The sequence below is a fragment of the Capricornis sumatraensis genome, chromosome 8, assembly GCF_032405125.1.
Source record: "Capricornis sumatraensis isolate serow.1 chromosome 8, serow.2, whole genome shotgun sequence".
Taxonomy (NCBI): domain Eukaryota; kingdom Metazoa; phylum Chordata; class Mammalia; order Artiodactyla; family Bovidae; genus Capricornis; species Capricornis sumatraensis.
This window is the reverse complement of record NC_091076.1, coordinates 22,968,632-22,989,405: the sequence shown is the minus strand read 5'-3', so window position 1 is coordinate 22,989,405 and position 20,774 is coordinate 22,968,632. Positions and strand designations below refer to the sequence as shown.

Genomic DNA, 20,774 nt, shown 5'->3' with positions numbered 1-20,774 from the left:
TACAATGTCACAAACCTCCATCCATAGTTCTTCAGGCACTCTGTCAGATCTAATCCCTTGAATCTATTTGTCTCTTCCAGTGTATAATGGTAAGGGATTTGATTTAGGTCATACCTAAATGGTCTTGTGGTTTTCCCTACTTTCTTCAATTTAAGTCTGATAATTGCAGTAAGGAGTTCATGATATGAGCTGCAGTCAGCTCCCAGTCTTGTTCTTGCTGACTGTATAGAGCTTCTCCATCTTTGGCTGCAGAGAATATAATCAATCTGATTTTGGTATTGACCATCTGGTTATGTCCATGTGCACAATATGTGTAAAGCACCTTAAACAGTGCCCAGACATGGAGAAATAAGTTTGTTTTCACATTTCCTCCTTAGTTTCACGCTGCAGGTGCATCTCTTTGCTGTTCTCAGCTCCATCTCAGAGCCTTGCTTCTGCCCATGACCTGGAACACTTGAGCTACCTTTCTTCTTAGTATGATTCTGCCACTGTAACAGGTGTCAGCAGAGAGGTGAATGTGAGGAAGGTCTTATTTCTCTTTGTTTACTCATTTCTCATGCTGCTATACACTGTGCAACTATCCAGTTTTATGGATGAGTTGGAAAATTATGAGCAAAGCCAAATATATAGACTGAGTACTTTATGTGACCCTCCCCACTTCCAAAAGTACTACGTGCTCTTTGCAGATAGTTTCCTCATGAACACCCCCAGGTTCCACACTACACAGAGAGGATCCCATTCTTCTGACCCCGCCACAAGTCTCCAGCTTCCCCATGTGGGTTAGTTTGACCCTAAGGTCAGCTTCATTCCAACACTTTATGAGGGTGTACTTCTCACAGTCTGAACTATCCATTGTTAATAGGGGAGCCTTCAACAGAGTAGTACAGAGCACTCTTTGGCACTCAAAACTGGGATCCCTATATTGATTCTTCTGATCCATGAACATGATATATTTCTCCATCTATTAGTGTCCTCTTTGATTTCTTTCACCAGTGTTTTATAGTTTTCTATATATAGGTCTTTAGTTTCTTTAGGTAGATATATTGCTAAGTATTTTATTCTTTTCATTGCAATGACGAATGGAATAGTTTCCTTAATTTCTCTTTCTATTTTCTCATTATTAGTGTATAGGAATGCAAGGGATTTCTGTGTGTTGATCTTATATCCTGCAACTTTACTATATTCATTGATTAGCTCTAGTAATTTTCTGGTGGAGTCTTTAGGGTTTTCTATGTAGAGGATCATGTCATCTGCAAACAGTGAGAGAGAGATGGTATGGAGAGGGAGGTGGCAGAGGGGTTCAGGATTGGGAACTCATGTACACCCGTGGTGGATTCATGTTGATGTATGGCAAAACCAATACAGTATTGTAAAATAAAATAAAGTAAATTAAAAAAAAAAAACTGGGATCCCTTTCAAGTCTTCCTGCAAGCGCAAAATATAAGTGACTCCTCTTCCTTCCTGATTCTCTAATAATTAACTGTAACACACATACACACACAGAGAGAGAGAGAGTCTCAGAAGCAATAAAATCTAAATCTACTGTAAAGAAAAAAGAATTGTCCTAAATGTTTATAATATACACAGTACCTCCAGGGCAGGATAGAAGTTAGCAGTTAACAACATGTTGTAAATCCATGGAATTTCTCTCTTATTATTTTGCTTTCAGACTTAGACCCCAGAGCCCAAGAATTTGGCCCAGTCATAAACCACCTACCCCATGGTTACTAATCCATGGCCTAAGCGTTTTGAAACTTTGAAAAGAAAGATTTAGGTTTGATTTATCTTACATTTCAGGCCATATAAACAGCTCTTAGATGAGGCTTTCTCTTATACGGACGTGGATGTATATGAAAGAGATGATTTACATTTCTCCTAGCCAAGCAAACCTTTTCTAGGAGCTGGAAGGCTATCTTACTTATCGCCCAAGTTATAGCTACCTTTCATCTTTGGTAAGCCTGTTCTCATAACTGAAGAAAAATAGATTCATTCTCCAGGATTTTTATACGACCACCTGCCCCATCTCCCAGCCAGAAAAGCTGTTTGAACAAACCCATTTCGCCTACCAAGAAAAGGATGGAAGGCATAGAGTCTCATCTTACTCATCTCTTGGACCTAATATAGGGTCCAATAAACAACAGGCACCTAATAGATGCTAACTTGCATGCAGTGAACCAGTTGAAATAATATAAACATCAAAAAAAGTACAAGTAAGAAGTTTGCAGTTTTTTTTTTAAATAGAGAGGAGATCTCACTTTAAAAAGAAAGACTAAGAGTCCTCCACGTGTAGATAAAATATTCTTGAGCATGATGCTTACCAATAAGTGACTGATGCAAACAGAACCATTTCAGAAGAGAACTGTCTTCAGGGTTTTTCTCAGAGCAAGTTTAACATCCTTATTCCTCAGACTGTAGATCAAAGGGTTAAGCATGGGAACCACATTGGTGTAGAAGACTGAGGCAAATTTACCCTGGTCCTTTGATCCAGGAAAAGAGGTTGTTAAATAGGTGAATGCCCCTGACCCAAAGAACAGAGCCACAGCAACTACGTGGGAGCCACACGTGCTGAAGGCTTTGGACCTGCCCTCAGAGGAAGGAATACGGAGGATACTGGAGAGAATCAGAGCATATGAGATGAAGATGCTGATACTGGATATTGTGATGACCCCTCCAACAACAATAAAAAACACCAGCTCATTGATGTGAGTCCTGGTGCAGGAGAGCTGCAAGAGGGGGAGAACTTCACACAGATAGTGGTCGACGATGTTGGAATCACAGAAGGTCAGTCTCAACATGCTTCCGGTGTGGGCCATGGCCCCAGCAAACCCTATCATATACGAACCAAGCATCATCAGCGAACAGACCTGAGGGGACATGGTGACCGTGTACAGCAGAGGATTGCAAATAGCCACAAAGCGATCATAAGCCATCGATACCAACACATAGCACTCAGAATTGACAAAGAAGCAGAAGAAGAATAGTTGTGTCATACATCCCACATAAGAAATGATATTTTCTGATATGAAATCAATTAGCATTTTGGGGGTAAACACACAGGAATAACAAAAATCTATAAAAGACAAGTTGAAGAGGAAAAAGTACATTGGAGTGTGAAGGCTAGAATTCAACGCAATTAAGGTGATCAAGCCCAAGTTGCCCACCACCGTGAACACGTAGATCCCTAAGAACAGGAGGAAGAGGGGAAGCTGAAGCTCTAATAGTTCTGATAATCCCACGAGGATGAACTCAGTTACTGAGGAGCTGTTTACCAGAGCCATCCTCTTCTGGAGAGCTGTCTGTGGAAGCAAGGGACAAAACGTTTCAATTGATTATAGTCACAAGCATAGCTGATGGAAAAAAAGTCTAGAAGATAAGCCAGTGCATGAATGCCTTCTTTTTTGCTTTTCTTCTCTCATCTGTATGCCCTCCCCCAACCCCGGCCCTGCCAAGCTATTGACAATGTGTCTGTGACAGCGTCTTAGCTCCCCTGGGCTGATCAAGAATCCAGGCTAGAGTCTGTTAGCATGGGCAGCAAGAATTCTGTCTGCACTCGGGAGATGCGGAGATGGAGCACCTGAATTGGCTGCCCAGTGGCTCTCAGAAAGACCTTCCAAGAGCCAGGAGTACAACCTGAACCCACTGTGCCTCAGACTCTGAGACAGGCTCTCCTGCCCCACATTGTCTCATTCACGCTGCCGCCCCCTCCCAACCACATAAGAGGTCCCACCTGAGAGAAAGTCAAGAGTTGTCCCCTCTCTCTACACCTCCTGCCTCCCTCCTTTTAGTCCCTTTACTGCATTTGACACCAGGATCAGTTTCAAGAGTAAAGAGGGGATCAGTATTTCTCAGACCCCTTGACTGTGAATTTAAAAGAAAACCACCAGGAAATATGGGAGTCAGACATTCACCTTCCTCCTCCCTGCCCTTCAGTCCTGGCCATTAAGTAATCTCTTTTTCCATTAGCTTAAAAGAGGAAATGGTGTTAGTGCATAAAGCAGACAACCTCACGTTTTAACTCTTCTGATTCCCCTGGTGCTGAGAATCAGAGCTTTTACAGACCCCAGTCTCCAAGGTGCTCTAGGAATAGACCAAGATTTCTGTTGGTGGATTTTCCCAGATGGTATATATCAACTTTAGGAGAAAGAGAAAGAGCAACCCTCATTTTCACCAGAACCCCAGCTGTTCATGGAGAACTTTGGGCTACTTGATGACCTCAGGGATCTGATTAGATACAGTCTCAATCCCTAGGTAATTTCTCAGAGTTATGTCCCTACAGGGAAGAAATTGGACTGTCTTTGTTTACAACCCGGATGATGATGTTTACCTAGCATCTTGGGACTCAGGTGTTCACCCAAACTTCTCCTAAACTCTGAGGATTTCATGTTGTTTAGTGCTGAATTGAGGTTGGGGGGTGGGGAGGGTTCAGATATTCTCTCCTTTATTAAATCTTTGTGCTTACACTTGACATTAAGGGAGGATGATCCCATACTTATTTTAACCACTATTTCCAAATTTGTAAAGGGAGCTTTGAGAATAGGACCAAAAAATGTTAGGTCAGACTTGTAGGCAGTATGAAAAGCACCTCTGACAAAATGTTTCTAGCACCATGAGCTGCTCAGAACAGTGGAGACATCCCACCACCACCAAAATCACAAGCACCACCTACCCTCAGCTCTACCAAGGGCTATAGACTGGCTTTCACTATAAATGAGATTAAGGTATCACTTATGCAAAGAAACACTCACACATATGCTCACACACACACACCTTCACAAACTTACTCTATGGATGTGTGCAGGCCAAGGTATTAACAGGAGATGTACCTAAAGGTTTTAATTCTGTTATCTTTCAGATGGCAAAATTGTTCTCCATGTCATCTGCTACATGAATATTCTAAGAAATTTTCAAAGATATGTGAGCAACTGCATTTGTAAGTTTCCACTGAGGATGCCTAAAATAATCCTAGATTGCTTGGAACATTCCTGATTTACATCCATTATCCCTGTATAATTATTAATAGCAAACCTTCTCACTCTCAAAAGTGTCTGGATTTGGGTAACAAATTATATGGTCACCCTACTAAAAAGAGCATAAGCAACTATTCAAATCCTCCTGCTCCTGCTGTCTCCTACTGACTTCTCTCCACTTTCTGACTAAGACAGTCTGTCTTTCACTCTCTCTTACCCTAAGAGTTCTCTTTCACTGAACCTGCTCTTCCTGGCCAACCAGTACCTTCTTGTCGGTAGATTTTGGCTTAAAAATGGGAAGGGCATTAACTGCAAGCTATTTCCAATTTATACCTAGCCCAAAAAACCTAAAGCAAATAAATTTAAATTACACCTACCCACCGAACATAGGTGAAAGAGGAACAGGGAGTGAAGAATTACTTGGGAACAAGGAATAAAACATTGGCAGAATTCTACATTATAATCATTGGTACAATAGTAGAACATTGTATACTGCTGTATATGATGCAATAAATTGATTAGTAATATTTAACAAATTTCAACATACATTTTGACCCAGCAATTATATACTTAGATATATACCAAATAAAAATAAGTGCATATGTATACCTAAAAATATGCCAAGAAGGTTCATGAAAGTTAAATAAATGTCACAAACCTATTATGGAGCAAAAGAAGCCAAGGCAAAAGAGTGCATACTTTAAGATTTGATTCACATGAAGTCCAAAAGCACAAAAACTGACCTTCTATACATGGGAGTAAATCAAGAAGAAAAAGAATTAATGCATATAAAGCAACTTCAGAGTCCTGGCCTTATGCTGGGTGTTTCCTATGTAATACTGTGTTTATAAGAACTATACAGTATGCATGTGTGGCAGGTTATTCTTTCCAAAGATGGCATTCTAGCACATGCACACACGCACACATGTGCACGCGCACATGTGCACACACACATATACATACATCTTATATCCCACATGCTCTTAATACAATGGAAGGAAAGCTGTCCTCCAATAAAGAGATGGTGTCTATGCTTTCTAACCTTGCATCTAGGCAGGGACTTGGGATTTCTCAAACCAAGAATATGGCAGAAGTGATGCTATGTGACTCAGCCATGGAAGAATACAGCGTTCACTTCACTGTCTGTCCCTCTTTCTCCTTTCTCCTTCTTCCTCCTCCCTTCCTTCATCCTTCTTCCTTCTTCCCCCTTCCCTCTTCCTCTCTCCTTACTCTTATTCCTCTTTTGTCATCCCCAGCCTCTCACTCACATTGGAACATCTGGCTTTGTCTCCAGATAAACCACAAAGCAGAAAGTTTATGGTCATTTATCCAGTGCTGAGGAGGAGCAGAAGCCCTCTGGACTTCCCTGGTGGCTCAGATGGTAAAGCATCTGCTCACAATGTGGGAGACCTGGGTTCAATCCCTGCATTGGGAAGGTCCCCTGGAGAAGGGAAAGACTATTCACTCCAGTATTCTTGCCTGAAGAATTATATGAACAAAGGAACCTGGCAAGCTACAATCCATGGGATCACAAAGAGCCAGACATGACTGGGCAACTAACACTCACTTTTTTTTTTTTTTTTTCCCAGAAGCCCTCTAGAGATTGCATGCTGCATCAGGATGCATACTCAGGGGAAACTGCCAGGACAGTTCCTAGTACAGGACTGGATTCTGTTTCCCCTTCACTACTCAGAGAAACTTTTTTCCAGTTCCATATTTAGATGATGTTTCTGAGGTTTATTTTTATGAAGAAAATAGGTGTTTCTCTTTAGTGCATAATTTCTTACCCACTGCATTTCTCCCTCTTAAATAACAGTTTTGCAGATATGGGGCAATGGCTCAGCAATGAATGAATAAGGAAGAATCATCTCTGTTCATCAGAGCACAAGTCAGTGTATTCACTTATTCATCATCCAATACATTTTTATTAAGACTAGCTATTTCTAGCAAACTTTATATGCAGAAAAAACTCTACTATGGCAAACTAAGAATTCAGAATAAAATACAAAAGTCATCTGCTTGTTGATATTTGAGGGGGCAGATACTAAGTGAATTCATGTGAGAGCAAAAGAGAAGAACCCAGAGGGGTGCACAAGCACTGGACCTGGGGTCTGTCCCTGGGGAGCTAGTCGATTTCCTGTGGCCCAGATCTGGAGTTTATCTGGGTTGCCTATGCAGGACACAGGAGATAAAGCCAGCGAATCAAGCAGGTTGGGACTTTGATACCATTATTGACTCATAATACTGGATCCCATAGGGAAACACCTCCCATGGCTTAATTAGAGGAAGAAAAAAGTTCACATCGGAAGAGGGCAGAGATATGTATCTGTCCTGGCCTTGGCTCTAAAAGGCAGAAAAAGAGAGAAAATATCCCCTAAAAAGTTCTAACCACCTCTGTGTTTTAGGCAGAAAATCCATATTACATATTTAACAACAACAACAAAAAAAAATCTTTCTCAGGAAAATGCAATTTAAATCAAAATATCAAAGGATTTCCCCTGATAAATACCCAAAGATCATAAACTGTTAATGAAAATTACTAAACAACACATAATAAGCCACCAGGATGATAATGGAAAATCACAATCTACAGAACAAGATCTGCAAAATTATTATGTTTATCAGGGACAGAATACAAAATAAATTTATTTGATGTATTCAAAGGGGAAAAAATGAAAGTAAGATGAAGGAAAAATCACAATTGACAAGTCATATTTTTTAAGAATTTAAACTTTATTTATTGACCACACTGTGCAGCTTGTGGGATTTTAGTTCTCCAACCAGGGAATTCCCTCCAATAGAGCTTTTAGAAATAAAACATGATTGTTGAAATAAGGAATTCTTTGAATATGTTAAACAGCCTGTTAGACACAGGTGAAGGAAAAGTAAGCAACTTGGATAGTAGAAATTATCCAGAAGTCAGCATCAATGAGGGAGAAGGGGGGAATAGCTATCACTTAGAAATAAAACATAAGAAATGTAGAAATAAAGACAGTCTGCCAGATATATAGAGCACACCGACCACATTCTAGACCCTGCGTTTGGCACTAAAAATAAAGCAATAGTGGAAACACGTAGTCCCTTTTCTTTCAAATAGATAATTTAGATGGATAAAATAAACAGCTGCTTCTAATTGATTCTAATAATTAACTAATTCCAATAATTAATTGGAAATACAGTAAGTGTGCCAGAAAGAAGTTATGGGTTGCTATGAAACCATTTAATGGGGATGGCGGGGGCGGGGGTGCTCTCCTGAATCTGGAAGGTCAGGGATGTCTTCCCTGAGGAAGTAAAATTCAGGTTTAAAACTCAAAAAGTAAATAGTGACGAAACTAGTTGCTTGTGACTGTCCAGCATTGGCACTCCTGCATTTGGAAACCCGCCCTTGTGTAAGCCTTGGATGGAGCCGAACTTGGCCTTTTTCTGTGAAATTTTGAGACCATAAGACCTGAGCTCAGCTCAGATATTCCCATGCTCTTTCTGTGACACAAAAAAGAGGAACACTTTATATTCCTTTTTGGCACAAAATAAAAAGACAAAAATCAGTCAATCAGTAACAAATGTCAGGTGTTGATGGCCAACAGGAGCAGCCAGCTCAGCCTAACCAGACAGTTCTGAGGTGTAACTTGGCTGGGCTTCTCCTAGATGCCACCTGGCTCCAAAAACTGCTGTGAGATTCTGTGAACCACCTCTTTTCCTGACAACTCCCTTTTTTGAAGAAGTTAACCAGAATCAGTGTTCTGTTTGTAGTTAAGAACACTGGCTGCCAGAGTAGTGACTGGAGATTAAGGGGGGTGTGGCAGGGAGTGGAGGTAGGGAAACCATTCCAAGCTGTGGGACAACTTCCTCATATCGCTGTGATGAAGGCAGACACACTCGCCAAAATCACCTTTTAAAAGGGTGTAACAAAGTCTCCTTTAGTGGTTTTCTCTAGTTTGAATGATTTTTCCCCTTCCAGGGAACTGTTGTGTGGATGCAGTTTAAAGGATAAAGTGAACAAACTGGAGATTTCAGAGACCATTTTTCATAATCCTACATAAAGTTTTTTAAGCCTTCAATTGTCCAATGACTCCTCTTTTCTTTAATAATGAATAATAAGCTCCTTTTCTAGGCAGACAGAAATACATTTGCTTGTCTGACCAGCTTTTTTAGTGTTTTGCGGACCATAAAAGCAATAGCAAATAATAAGGATTATGTTTAACATCTAAGGAAGTTAATGGCACAACTTAATCATTTTATTAGTGGTAAAATTGCTAGTATGTGTTTAAATTGGTCACTATTTTTATAAGGTTCTATTTTTCATGGGTTCTATGTTCACTTATTTGCCTTTGTGATTCTGTGTAAAATCAATACAGAATAGCTTTGGAATAGCTTTTTCTGTACCTTGTAAAACTCAGAAAATAATTTACTCTTAAAAATCACATTTGAATCAGTTCTAATGAGGTGGATGAAACTGGAGCCTATTATACAGAGTGAAGTAAGCCACAAAGAAAAACACCAATACAGTATACTAATGCATATATATGGAATTTAGGAAGATGGTAACAATAACCCTGTATGCAAGACAGCAAAAGAGACACAGATGTATAGAACAGTCTTTTGGACTCTGTAGGAGAGAGCGAGGGTGGGATGATTTGGGAGAAAGGCACTGAAACATGTAAATTATCACATGTGAAACGAATCACCAGTCCAGGTTTGATGCATGATACAGGGTGCTCGGGGCTGGTGCACTGGCCTGACCCAGAGGGATGGTATGGGGAGGGAGGTGGGAGGGGGGTTCAGCATGGGGAACACATGTATACCCACGGTGGATTCATGTCAATGTATGGCAAAACCAATACAATATTGTAAAATAAATAAATAAAACTGAGATTGAAAAAAAAAATCACATATAGTATTATAGAAAGTGTGTCTTTTTTTGGCAACAGATCTTTATTCAAATACAACTTCCAGTCATTACATGTAAATTATGGAAATACAGGCTGCCCAGGTGGTATTAGTGGTAAAGAACCCACCTGCCAATGCAGGAGACACAAGACTTGGGTTCAACCCTTGGGTCGGGAAGATCCCCTGGAGGAGGGCTTGGTGACCCATTCCTGTATTCTTGCCTGGAGAATCCCATGGACAGAGGAGACTGGCAGGCTACAGTCCATGGGGTCACAAAGAGCCGGACATGACTGAAGTAACTTACCTCGCACACATGCATGAAGATGCACAATCTGCTTTATGATGTGGTTTTAGAAATACATTGCTATTAGTCTTGACAGATAAGTAGAACTTAACCAAGAGAGAAAATCAGGAGGATGTTCTGGGCAAAGAGAATCACAAAAGGAAATATTAAAAGTCATATGGAGGGAAAGAAAAAAAAAAAGCATTGCAAATTTGGGAAATGGAAGATGACATTGAGACTTGAATCGTTGCATACATGGCAGAGAGGGGTGAGAGGTAGTTGGGGTGGATTAATGATGGTGGTAAATTAAATCCTGCTTCCCTCTCTGACTCAAGAATCAGTTGAGAAGTTAGACACAGAAGTCAGGGGGCGAAAAAATGCCAGCTTTATTCTTGATAAAGTTAATTAGAAGACCAAGCTTGGATGTACATCTACAGTAGGACCTTATAACTCCCTCACTGCACACCAGAGACTAAATTTATGAATCCAGGTCTAAACTGAGCTGGACAACAGTTGGTGTTCTCAACAAAGGAGAAGGGTTGCAGATGGAGGAGATGAGCAGAGATTCTGAGAATGTGCGTGTCTTAACTAGAAATGAGGAGAGAGGCCTTACTAGAAATGAGGAGAGAGGAGAGGTTCAAGAGGCCTTGAACCCCCTGTGGTTCAAGGGGGCTGGGCCACCCTGGGCCACATTATAAGTTAACTTTGCTAATTTCTGATCAGTCCTGTAAACCATTCACTCCCTTGGAGTGAAGGAGGGGCAAATAAGGGGGAAGAGAAATGGTTGCTTCTTCATTTACCTGTATAGGACATAGAGTCTTCTCCATACTAGGGAAGGTGAAGCCTCAAAGAAGCTAGAATCACATTTGGGGTGGAAACTGGTTAACACCAAAGTTTGTAGTTGATGGTGAGCAAAATGGGAGAGCTGACATCTCCAAACTTGCTTCTGACTTTTGGTAAAGAGTGTAGGAGAAGGATGGGGCTGGAGACCAGGGAAATCTTAACTCAGGTGGTGGGAGGAGAGTGCAGAATGTCGCACATGAGAAAGAGTCAAAGAGAACGCTGCTCTTAGAATTTTAGGAAAGGAAAGTTAGGATCTTCAGATGAACATATCACTGTTTGAAAAAAAAAAAAAAAAACTCTTTGTAAAGAAGGAGACAATGTTGTCCTGTGCAGCCAACAGAAACATTTTACATCATTCCACTGATCTTACAACTCCTAATATAATGAGTAATAGCCATTAAAAATCATGATTTTCAAACCTATTTAGTCACAGGGAGCGCTGTTTACATTGTGTTACAGAATGAGAGAAAAAGTTATAAAACCAAACAATTTGACCACATTTGTTGTTGTGTTTGTAGATATACATGTGTGCGTTGTTTCTGCAAACCAGTTTAAGTCATCATAGGTACACAACACAAATTTCTGAAAGAATAAACACCCAAATCCTAAGAGTAACTAGTTATCTCTTGGTGGTAGGATCATAGATTTTTTTAATCTTTTGGTTACCAATACTTTTATGTATTCTTACAACACTCAAGCATTGCTTCTGCAAATTTAAGAAAAATTATTTTTTGAAAAATTAAAAACAAAACACTGCATAATTTAGCATTTTAAGATCTCACTCAGTATTTGTTCAGCATTTATCTAGCACCTTCTGTATCTGCCAGGCATTAAGCTGTCTGCATGTGTTAGATCACCTAACTAAGGTTGAGATTATAACCTCAAACGTTTTCTGAATATTTGACTTCACAATCCGTATCACCAAAGTCTAGCAGGTCTCACATACGCTTGTATTACTGACCCTATCAAATCAGTGCATTGGATAAGGAGAAAAGTCTTTGGTGCTCTTCCTTGACATCTCTTTTTGGCAAATCGTTTCAAGTGAGAGTGAATGCATGGACAAGCCCAGCTCTGAGGCAGCAAGACCTTGGACTTGGCACAAGGTGCTTATACATGCATCACAATTTCTTGCACATGCAGATTGAGCCTCTGGAAGGCAGCGAGTGGCAGGAGTGTGAACACCAGAGTCAGCCAGTCTACATTCAGTTCTTTACTGCACCACTTACTATCTGTACAATCTATTTCAGGTACGTTCTTAACATCTTTAAGCCTCAGTTCACCCATTTATAAAGCGTAGAAAATCATCTCATATGTTGTAGAAAGTCTAAACGAGAACTTGTATAAAATATTATTGTTTGTGTTTGAAGAACATGGTCCATGAATCTTGTGAGACTCTTGCCCACCTTCATTCTCAAATCACAGTCATTGCAAGATGTGTGAAGAAGGAGGCAGAGAGACAAGGAGTCATATCCTTGAGGAGGCCAGACTGAATGGCATCTACAACCAAATTGTGGAGTCAAGTGTCTCAGGGCTGTTTTTTCTCCCACTCCAGGCCTGGTTCTTCCTTTTATGTGGTCTCACTAGTCAATGAAAACTAGTCAACTGGAAAACTATTGTGTGTGCAAGTAAAACGTGGTGAGAAATGACGCTAAGAAACCATCATGTTTGGGACACAGAGCATTGGCTTCTTCGCAGAAAGCAAGTCTCACTTACACATACAAGGCATCCTCAAAGAGTAAATATAAATGACTACAAAGACGAGTGTCCTGTCATTAAACAGCTGCTTGCAGAATCACATTAAATAAAGCTCATTTCGCCTAACATTCATATTTCAGTTTTAAACACCATAAAACCTGTGCTTGGGCAGGAAAAGAACAGGATAAGCCAGATTGTTTTGCCAGAAAGTAATAAAGTGCTCAAAATCTAATGCAGATATATTGAAAGATCATAAGATCCAGTGTGAGAAGGGTTGCACTGGACAAACCAGGGACAAATTGAGCATCAAAGCAAATAATGACAATAATGAATCATAACTCAGATAAAATTAGAATGTATGAGTCCATAATGATATAAATGAATGAATGAATATAGAAGAAATAAGGATTCTTCCTGACAAAACTATAAAAGTTTGATGGAGTTAGAAAAAACAAAAGTTTGATGGAGTTAGAAAATCTCCATTTTACAACCATCAGAGTAATAGAATCACGCAAGCACCATCAATGGATGTTAAAACTAGGGTGTGAAAGATTGAAAGGGAACATCACACCTCATAGTCTCAAAATAGCTCCCCACAGTTCACTTTTAATTACAAAGAGAAAAGTAGTAATCTTCCCCAATAAATCACCAAGGAACTTGCAAAGTTTCAAGAACTCTGTGTTATCAAATGTCCCCAGATTGAGCTTAAAGAAAAAGGAAGCTTTGCTCTGAGGAAATGGTGCTATGCAAAGTCAGCAAAGAATCAGGCTGTGATCTTGGTGACTCTTTTCTAAGTGTACTAATCTGAACACAATCATTTGAGATTATGGTCTCCATTGAAAATGGGCACTTAATACATGAATGATTCATTTCTATATTGTACAAGTTTTTCTTCAGCTTCTCTGGCATATTAACTAAAATGGGGAATACGAAATGAATGCCCAACTGTTAAATTTCTCTCGAAGTCCTATGTTCAGTTGGATAGTGGCTTAGAGTTTGCCGAAGGTATTCGTTTTATAGAAAACTATAAATTTTACCACTAGGAGGAGTATAAAATGGTGGTTTGGGCTTCCCCTGTGGCTCAGCAGTAAAGAATCTGTGGTTCAATCCTGGGTCAGGAAGATCCCCTGGAGGAGGGCATGGCAACCCACTCCAGTATTCTTGCCAAGAGAACTCCATGGACAGAGGAGCCTGCTGGGCTACAGTCCATGGGGTTGCAAAGAGTTGGACATGACTGAAGCAACTTAGCAGCAGCAAAGTGGTGGTTTACAGATAAGGATAGGGTCTGACTTCTGCTACAGATGCCAGGTGGCATGTGCCTAAAATTAGGGGACAGGGTAAACATAAGAATAACATAATGAAGGACTTCCCAAGTGGCTCAGTGGTAAAGAATCTGCATGCCAATTCAGGAGATGCAGGTTCGATCCCTGGATCAGGAAGATCCCCTGGGGGAGGAAATCTCAACCCACTCCAGTATTCTTGCCTGCAGAATTTCACGGACAGAGGATTCTGGCAGTCTACACTTCATAATGTTGCAAAGAGTCCAACGTGACTGAGTGACTGAGCAGCAATATAATCAAGGCATCCGTGATGGGATATTAGGGACCAAGCAGGTGTTTATCTGTGTGCTAGAAGACAGAACAGGGAAACCCCTTTGGTAAGTCAGCTGCTAAAACTGCTAGATGATCCAATCTTGCATCCAACATATATTTGTTTAATCTCCACTGTGCATGTGCTGGGCACTGTGCTTGGCGTGGGGAATGTCTCAAAACAGACACCAAGAACTCTGCTCACACAAAACTACACAGTCTAATTTGTGGTACGGATAGATACAGAAAAGAAAGCGACAAGGACTTTACATTGCCAGCATCCTGAGTAGAGGCACAGAAATGAACTGGGTCAGGAGAAAGGTATTCCAGGAAGACACCTCACAGTAGGTAGTCACAGACTGGAAGGCTCCAGGATTTTAATCCTGTCCTAGGATTAAAAAGATTACCAGCAATATGATTAAGCCAAGAAAGAGCCATTTAAGAAATTAAAAGACTATATAAGGAAGGAAAAGGAAAGAGAAAACATCTTCAGTTTGCTCCCTCTTTTCTTTACCCATCCAGGCATCACAAATAGTTTATGAAGTAGAGGAAAGAAAGATATAGAAGGAAGAGGCAATAATGCAAGCACCACCATCAAAATTAAAGGTGATAAGTTTTCATGAATGCCACCCTTACCAGTACAGAATTGGGCCAAAGTGGACAGTCGAGATGCTGCTAGTGAGAGTGCAGCTTGAGACTGAATTTTCAAAAAGGGATTTTGCAATAAAATTCAAGACTCTTGTGTGATTCAGTAATTCCTTGTCTAGGAATATATTTTAATGGGGAGACTCAGATTTATTGAATGTTGTTAAGCATTATTTATAATTTGGAAATATGAAAATAACATACAGCAGTTAGAAAAATATTCATTGGATATAATACATCCATATGGTAGAATTTTGCACAATTATAAAAAACAAAATTGAAGGCAAGAGATCAGAAAAAAAAATTGTCTGTGAGCTCTGTTTTGGGAAACAAACTTTTGTAGCTAGAGATGGTTTTTCTTGCTTTCACAGTGTTCCTTTCTCTCTCCCTCTTTTTGGCTATCCGTGACCCTTCACATGAATCTTTTCTGCCTTTTTATTCACTTATTTATCCAATAAGAATTCCTTATTCCCTTCTAATTAATTTGCATCTGTTTAAAGCAACTGTTCATAGATTCTGAAAAGAAAGACAACATTGTGTGTACGTATGTGCAAAGACTGTCAAAAATATATACAATTCACAAGCAACAGTGATGGCCCCAAGGGAGGCTACGAAAGGACCACAAAGGACCAGATGCCCTTTCATTGATCATTTTTTGGTAATAATAGTAAACATCATGAACCTGTACTATGCATTTAATATACAAATAAATATATATAGTAAATAGACTGTAGAAATAATCTGATCTGGCATAATCACTTTTCATATAAGCAAGCATGAGCCCAGAAAGATGGAGTCATTATCTCAAGGTCACACAATAAATTAGTGGAAGTACTGATGGTAGAAGAGCTTCTAGCAGGAATGGAGATGAAATTTGCTGAGCATTTGCCATTTAATTCTGTGAATAATCCTGTGAAAACATTTGCTCAGAGACATCAAGTAACTTGGTGAAGATTGCATAGCTATTGAGTAAAAGCTAGGGTCCAAATTTGATCCTACCTCCCAGTTCCCTAGTCTCTGATTTTTCTAGGTCTTTATGCTACCCTCTTCCTCTCATCTATCCCAGTCACCCAGCTTCCATACTGTCCATCCATCTATTCCATGCTGTGTAAAGCACAGTTCTCTCATTTTGCTCTCATACTTTTGAACTCACCTTTATTGATCTGTGCAATCCAACAAGCAAAGCTATACCTCCACCCAAACTTCATTTTTATATATAGAAGAGACTTTTCCTAAAGAGGCTCTCATAAATCAAAAGTATTATCACTGCATTTCATGTACTGTTACTTCAAAAAAAAAAAATACCCCCTGAAATTTTCTTTTAAAACAAAAGGCAACCCTACCCCTTATATGTAGAAACATCAGGCTATGGATGTACAAACTTAGGCTGTACTTCCACCCTTTACTGTAAGGTGTGTTAGCTAGGGTCCCAGCAGAAAACAAAGTAACTGAAATATATAACAAGGGAACTATTTGCAGGGGTATACACAAAAGATGATTTGCAGAGACCACCAAAGGGAGATAGAGCTCCCAAGACTAGCAACAGCCAGGAGAAATTTCAGCCCATTGGCATGAAGAGACAGAGGAGGGAACAGTTACTGTAACCGAATAGGAAACAGCGCACTCAGTTCCTGACACTGTAGCCAGCTGGAAGAAATTCTAGGAAATAAATATTACAAATATCACACTCCTCTCACCTTCTGATTTTCTCTGCTGATGCTACCATTGCCTAACCCAACCAGAAACCAGAGGCCACGGAGCCCAGTGATGGAACTGTTAAAGAATGCCTCCCAGGGCTTGGAGGAATGTACCAGAAAGTCTAAAGGGTCACACAAAAAACATAACAGTCAGTGACCATTTCCTCTGTCACTTTCTGCTGAGTGGTGCTGACTGGATAACACTAGGTTTTCTATGGTTCTGAAATAGTCTCCAGATCCTCAGCTGACCACCCTGAGTGGCAGATTTCTCCACTCTTGCTTTAAAAGCACAATTTGAAAACAAGGAAATGATTGTGTGTGAAATATCTCCCAAATCCTGTCCTTTGTAACGCTGACATATTCTCTGAGGTCTTTCACGCACTCTGGCCAAATCCATTGAAGTCTAAGTGGCCAAGCCCCACAGCACTATCTCAGGAGATACCATGAGATACCGTGCTGTCCGGGTTCTAGCACACTTCCCCACACACTGTACAGATTTCTTCAAGAATCTGTCTGGTCATTCAGCCAAGACCATCTCAACAAAGTGTTATACCTCCTACCTTCATGTGAAAATGTGATATTTAAAATTATCCCTTGAAAAGTTGCCTGAAATTTCTGTAGACAAAACCAGACTTTCATGTCCTAGACCAACTCACACTTGAAATGAAACCTTCTAAGGCAGCTGAGGGAAGAAGAAAGTGAACAGTAATGGAAAGAAATCAGTATTAAAAAGCAAGAGCCTGGATTTTAGTCACAGTTCAGCTGCTGAATAGCTGAGAGACCTTGGGGAAGTTACCTAAGTTATCAGAAATAAGACAGAACTTAACTAAATAATTCTTGAAAGAGAAAAATCAAAGTTTTAGTCACTCATTCATGTTTACTCTTTGCAACTCCAGGGACTGTAGCCTCCAGGCTCCTCTGTCCAAGGAATTCTCCAGGCAAGAACACGTGGGTATCCATTCCCTTCTCCAGGGAATCTTCCTGACCCAGGGATCAAACCCAGGTCTCCTGAGTTGCAGGCAGATTCTTTACTGTCTGAACAATCAGGGAAGCTCAAATGAGCCTTTAGTTCAGTTCAGCTCAGTCGCTCAGTTGTGTCCGACTCTTTGCGATCCTGTGAATCGCAGCACGCCAGGCCTCCCTGTCCATCACCGACTCCCGGAGTTCACTCACACTCACATCCACCAAGTCAGTGATGCCATCCAGCCATCTCATCCTCTGTCATCCCCTTCTTCTCCTGCCCCCAATCCCTCCCATCATCAGAGTCTTTTCCAATGAGTCAATTCTTCACATGAGGTGGCCAAAGTACTGGAGTTTCAGCTTTAGCATCATTCCTTCCAAAGAAATCCCAGGGCTGATCTCCTTCAGAATGGACTGGTTGGATCTCCTTCCAGTCCAAGGGACTCTCAAGAGTCTTCTCCTACACCACAGTTCAAACGCATCAATTCTTCGGCGCTCAGCCTTCTTCACAGTCCAACTCTCACATCCATACATGACCACAAGAAAAATCATAGCCTTGACTAGACGGACCTTAGTCAGCAAAGTAATGTCCCTGCTTTTGAATATGCTATCTAGGTTGGTCATAACTTTTCTTCCAAGGAGTAAGCGTCTTTTAATTTCATGGCTGCAATCACCATCTGCAGTGATTTTGGAACCCCAAAAAATAAAGTCTGACACTGTTTCCACTGTTTCCCCATCTATTTGCCATGAAGTGATGGGACTGGATGCCATGATCTTCATTTTCTGAATGTTGAGCTTTAAGCCAACTTTTTCACTCTCCACTTTCACTTTCATCAAGAGGCTTTTAAGTTCCTCTTCACTTTCTGCCATAAGGGTGGTGTCATCTGTGTATCTGAGGTTATTGGTATTTCTCCCGGCAATCTTGATTCCATTGTGTGTTTCTTCCAGTCCAGCATTTCTCATGATGATCCTTAAGGCCCACTAAATGTGAGTATCCTCTAGTTTTAACAATCTTCTTAAGTTAAAGGGCACGTAAAAAGGGAAAGACAAACTTGTTGAGAAAGGGTTAAAATTTCTCCATGTAATCAATGGAAACTGAATCATCTATGGAAGGAAAAATGTCCCTTTCCTAAATATTGCTCCCTTCTCAGGAGAACAATATTTTGCTTAAAGTTTTTTTCAGAGCACTTTTGACATCCTTATTCCTCAGGCTATAGATTAAGGGGTTGAGCATGGGTACCACAATGGTGTAGAACAAGGAGGACACTTTCCCCTGGTTCATGGGTAAAAGAGAAGATGGTTTGAGGTACATGAATGCCCCTGACCCAAAGAAAAGAGAGACGGCAATAATGTGGGAGCTACAGGTGCTGAATGCTTTGGACCTGCCCTTGGTGGAATGAATATGGAGAATGCTAGAGAGGATAAGGGCATAAGAAATGAAGATGGTAACTGTGGGCACACCAATATCGATGCCCACAACAATGAAAACCACCAGCTCATTTACATACGTGCTGGTACAAGAGAGCTCAAGAAGGGGAAGGATGTCACACAAGTAGTGGTCAACAAGATTGTTGGCACAGAAGGTCAGTCTCACCATGCTTGCAGTGTGGGCCATGGCCCCAACAAACCCCATCACATAGACACCCAACAAAAGAAGTAAACAGATCTGGGGAGACATGGAGGCCATGTACACCAGTGGCTTACAGATGGCAACATAGCGGTCATATGCCATCGCTGACAGGATGAAGGACTCAGAGATGACAAAGAAAAGAAAGAAGAAGAGCTGAGTCATACACCCTGCGTAGGAGATGATGTTCTTCTTTGAGACAAAACTCATCAGCATTTTGGGAGTGATAACAGTGGAATAGCAGAAATCTATGATGGATAAGTTATAGAGGAAAAAGTACATGGGGGTGTGCAGGTGAGAGTTGAGTCCAATCAGGGTTATCAAGCCCAGGTTCGCCACCACAGTGACCATGTAGAAACCTAGAAACAGGAAGAAGAGCGGGATCTGGAGTTCTGGCTGGCTAGTTAAGCCTGCGAGGATGAACTCTGTCCCAGAAGAGTTCTCAGCTACCATTCTCATTTCAGGCATTCTGTGGAAACAAAGGAAAAGGGTCCCTTAGAGAAGGAGAGAGACCAGTGCTGCCCTCCCTGTCACCTCCCAGTTCTTTAGAATTAGAGGCACACTTGCATATTTTGGAATCCCATGGACAGAGGAGTCTGGTGGGCTGCAGTCCCTGGGAGTCCAAAGAGTCAAACACGACTGAGCAACTAACACTTTGATTTGGATATTTTGGACTTCAGGAGAAAGGCCTTTGAGGAAGCTATGGGTGTTGTTCCCATGAGCCCTTAGTGACTCTGCCTCTGGAGCGCCCTCTGGAGGACGAATCCGTCTCCAAGAGGACGGCCACTGCTGCTGGGAAGAAAGGACCCAAGGATGCACTGAAGAATCTCCCAGATCCTTACTTCAGTAAACTTCACTCTGTTTATCATGCCCTTCAAACTCCAGTCTGCTCAGGTTTACAGTAACTGGGGTCATTTTCTGGGAAGTGTCCTCTGAAAGGATGGAGCCAGTCCAACCATGCCAGTGTCCACCTCATGGTCAACGTGGACAGACTAGAGGTAAGATGTGCGTGCGGGCATACCCAGTCACTAAGTCGTGTCCGACTCTCGTGACCCAGTGGGATTTCCCTGCCAGGCTTCTCTGTCCATGGGATTTCCCAGGCAAGAATATGGGAGAGGGTTGCCATTTCCTCCTCCAGGGGATCTTCCCGACCTAGGGACTGAACCTGCATCTCCTGCATTGACTGGCAGATTCTTATCACGGAGCCACCAGGGAAGACCAGAAAAGGGAGGTGGTCCCTCCCAAAGCCTTTACTACCTGAGGGTGGGGACTTAGGAAAAGTTCAGCCCAGATTCAGTCACTCACCTCTTTCACCCTGCAGTTTCGTCCGCTGTCCCGCTCAGTCCAGCTCTTGCCCTCCGTCGTTCAAACAGACAAATGGTATAGTGCTAACACAAGCGGATGAACTAAGAGTTACCCCTTAACTCTCTGTTCTATTCAGGGGATCAGAGCTTGGACTGACTTCAAAATTTTCCTGACGTGATATCTGATTGAGACTTTGTCCGGAGACTTTTTTCCATCTTTCAGAAGGGATACCGTATCGTTGCCTGTAATCAGTGCCAGGCAGTGACAGGAGGCTGA

At 41.2% G+C, this 20,774-nt stretch overlaps 2 protein-coding genes across 2 annotated transcripts; both read right to left on the bottom strand.

Annotated features, from left to right (window-relative positions):
• Positions 1-2,348: 2,348 nt before the first annotated feature.
• LOC138082812 (olfactory receptor 8B4) lies at positions 2,349-3,281 on the bottom strand. The gene has a single exon (XM_068976195.1). The coding sequence runs from the start codon at positions 3,276-3,278 to the stop codon at positions 2,349-2,351; it is 930 nt and encodes a 309-aa protein (XP_068832296.1). The 5' UTR covers positions 3,279-3,281.
• A 15,432-nt stretch (positions 3,282-18,713) lies between these two features.
• On the bottom strand, positions 18,714-19,661 carry LOC138084250 (olfactory receptor 8B8). Its single transcript, XM_068978431.1, has one exon. The coding sequence runs from the start codon at positions 19,659-19,661 to the stop codon at positions 18,714-18,716; it is 948 nt and encodes a 315-aa protein (XP_068834532.1).
• Between the last annotated feature and the right edge of the window lie 1,113 nt (positions 19,662-20,774).

What these genes read in the sequence shown, in the direction of transcription:
- LOC138082812 (XM_068976195.1), bottom strand. Translation starts at nt 3,278, where the DNA reads ATGGCTCTGGTAAACAGCTCCTCAGTAACTGAGTTCATCCTCGTGGGA.
- LOC138084250 (XM_068978431.1), bottom strand. Translation starts at nt 19,661, where the DNA reads ATGCCTGAAATGAGAATGGTAGCTGAGAACTCTTCTGGGACAGAGTTC.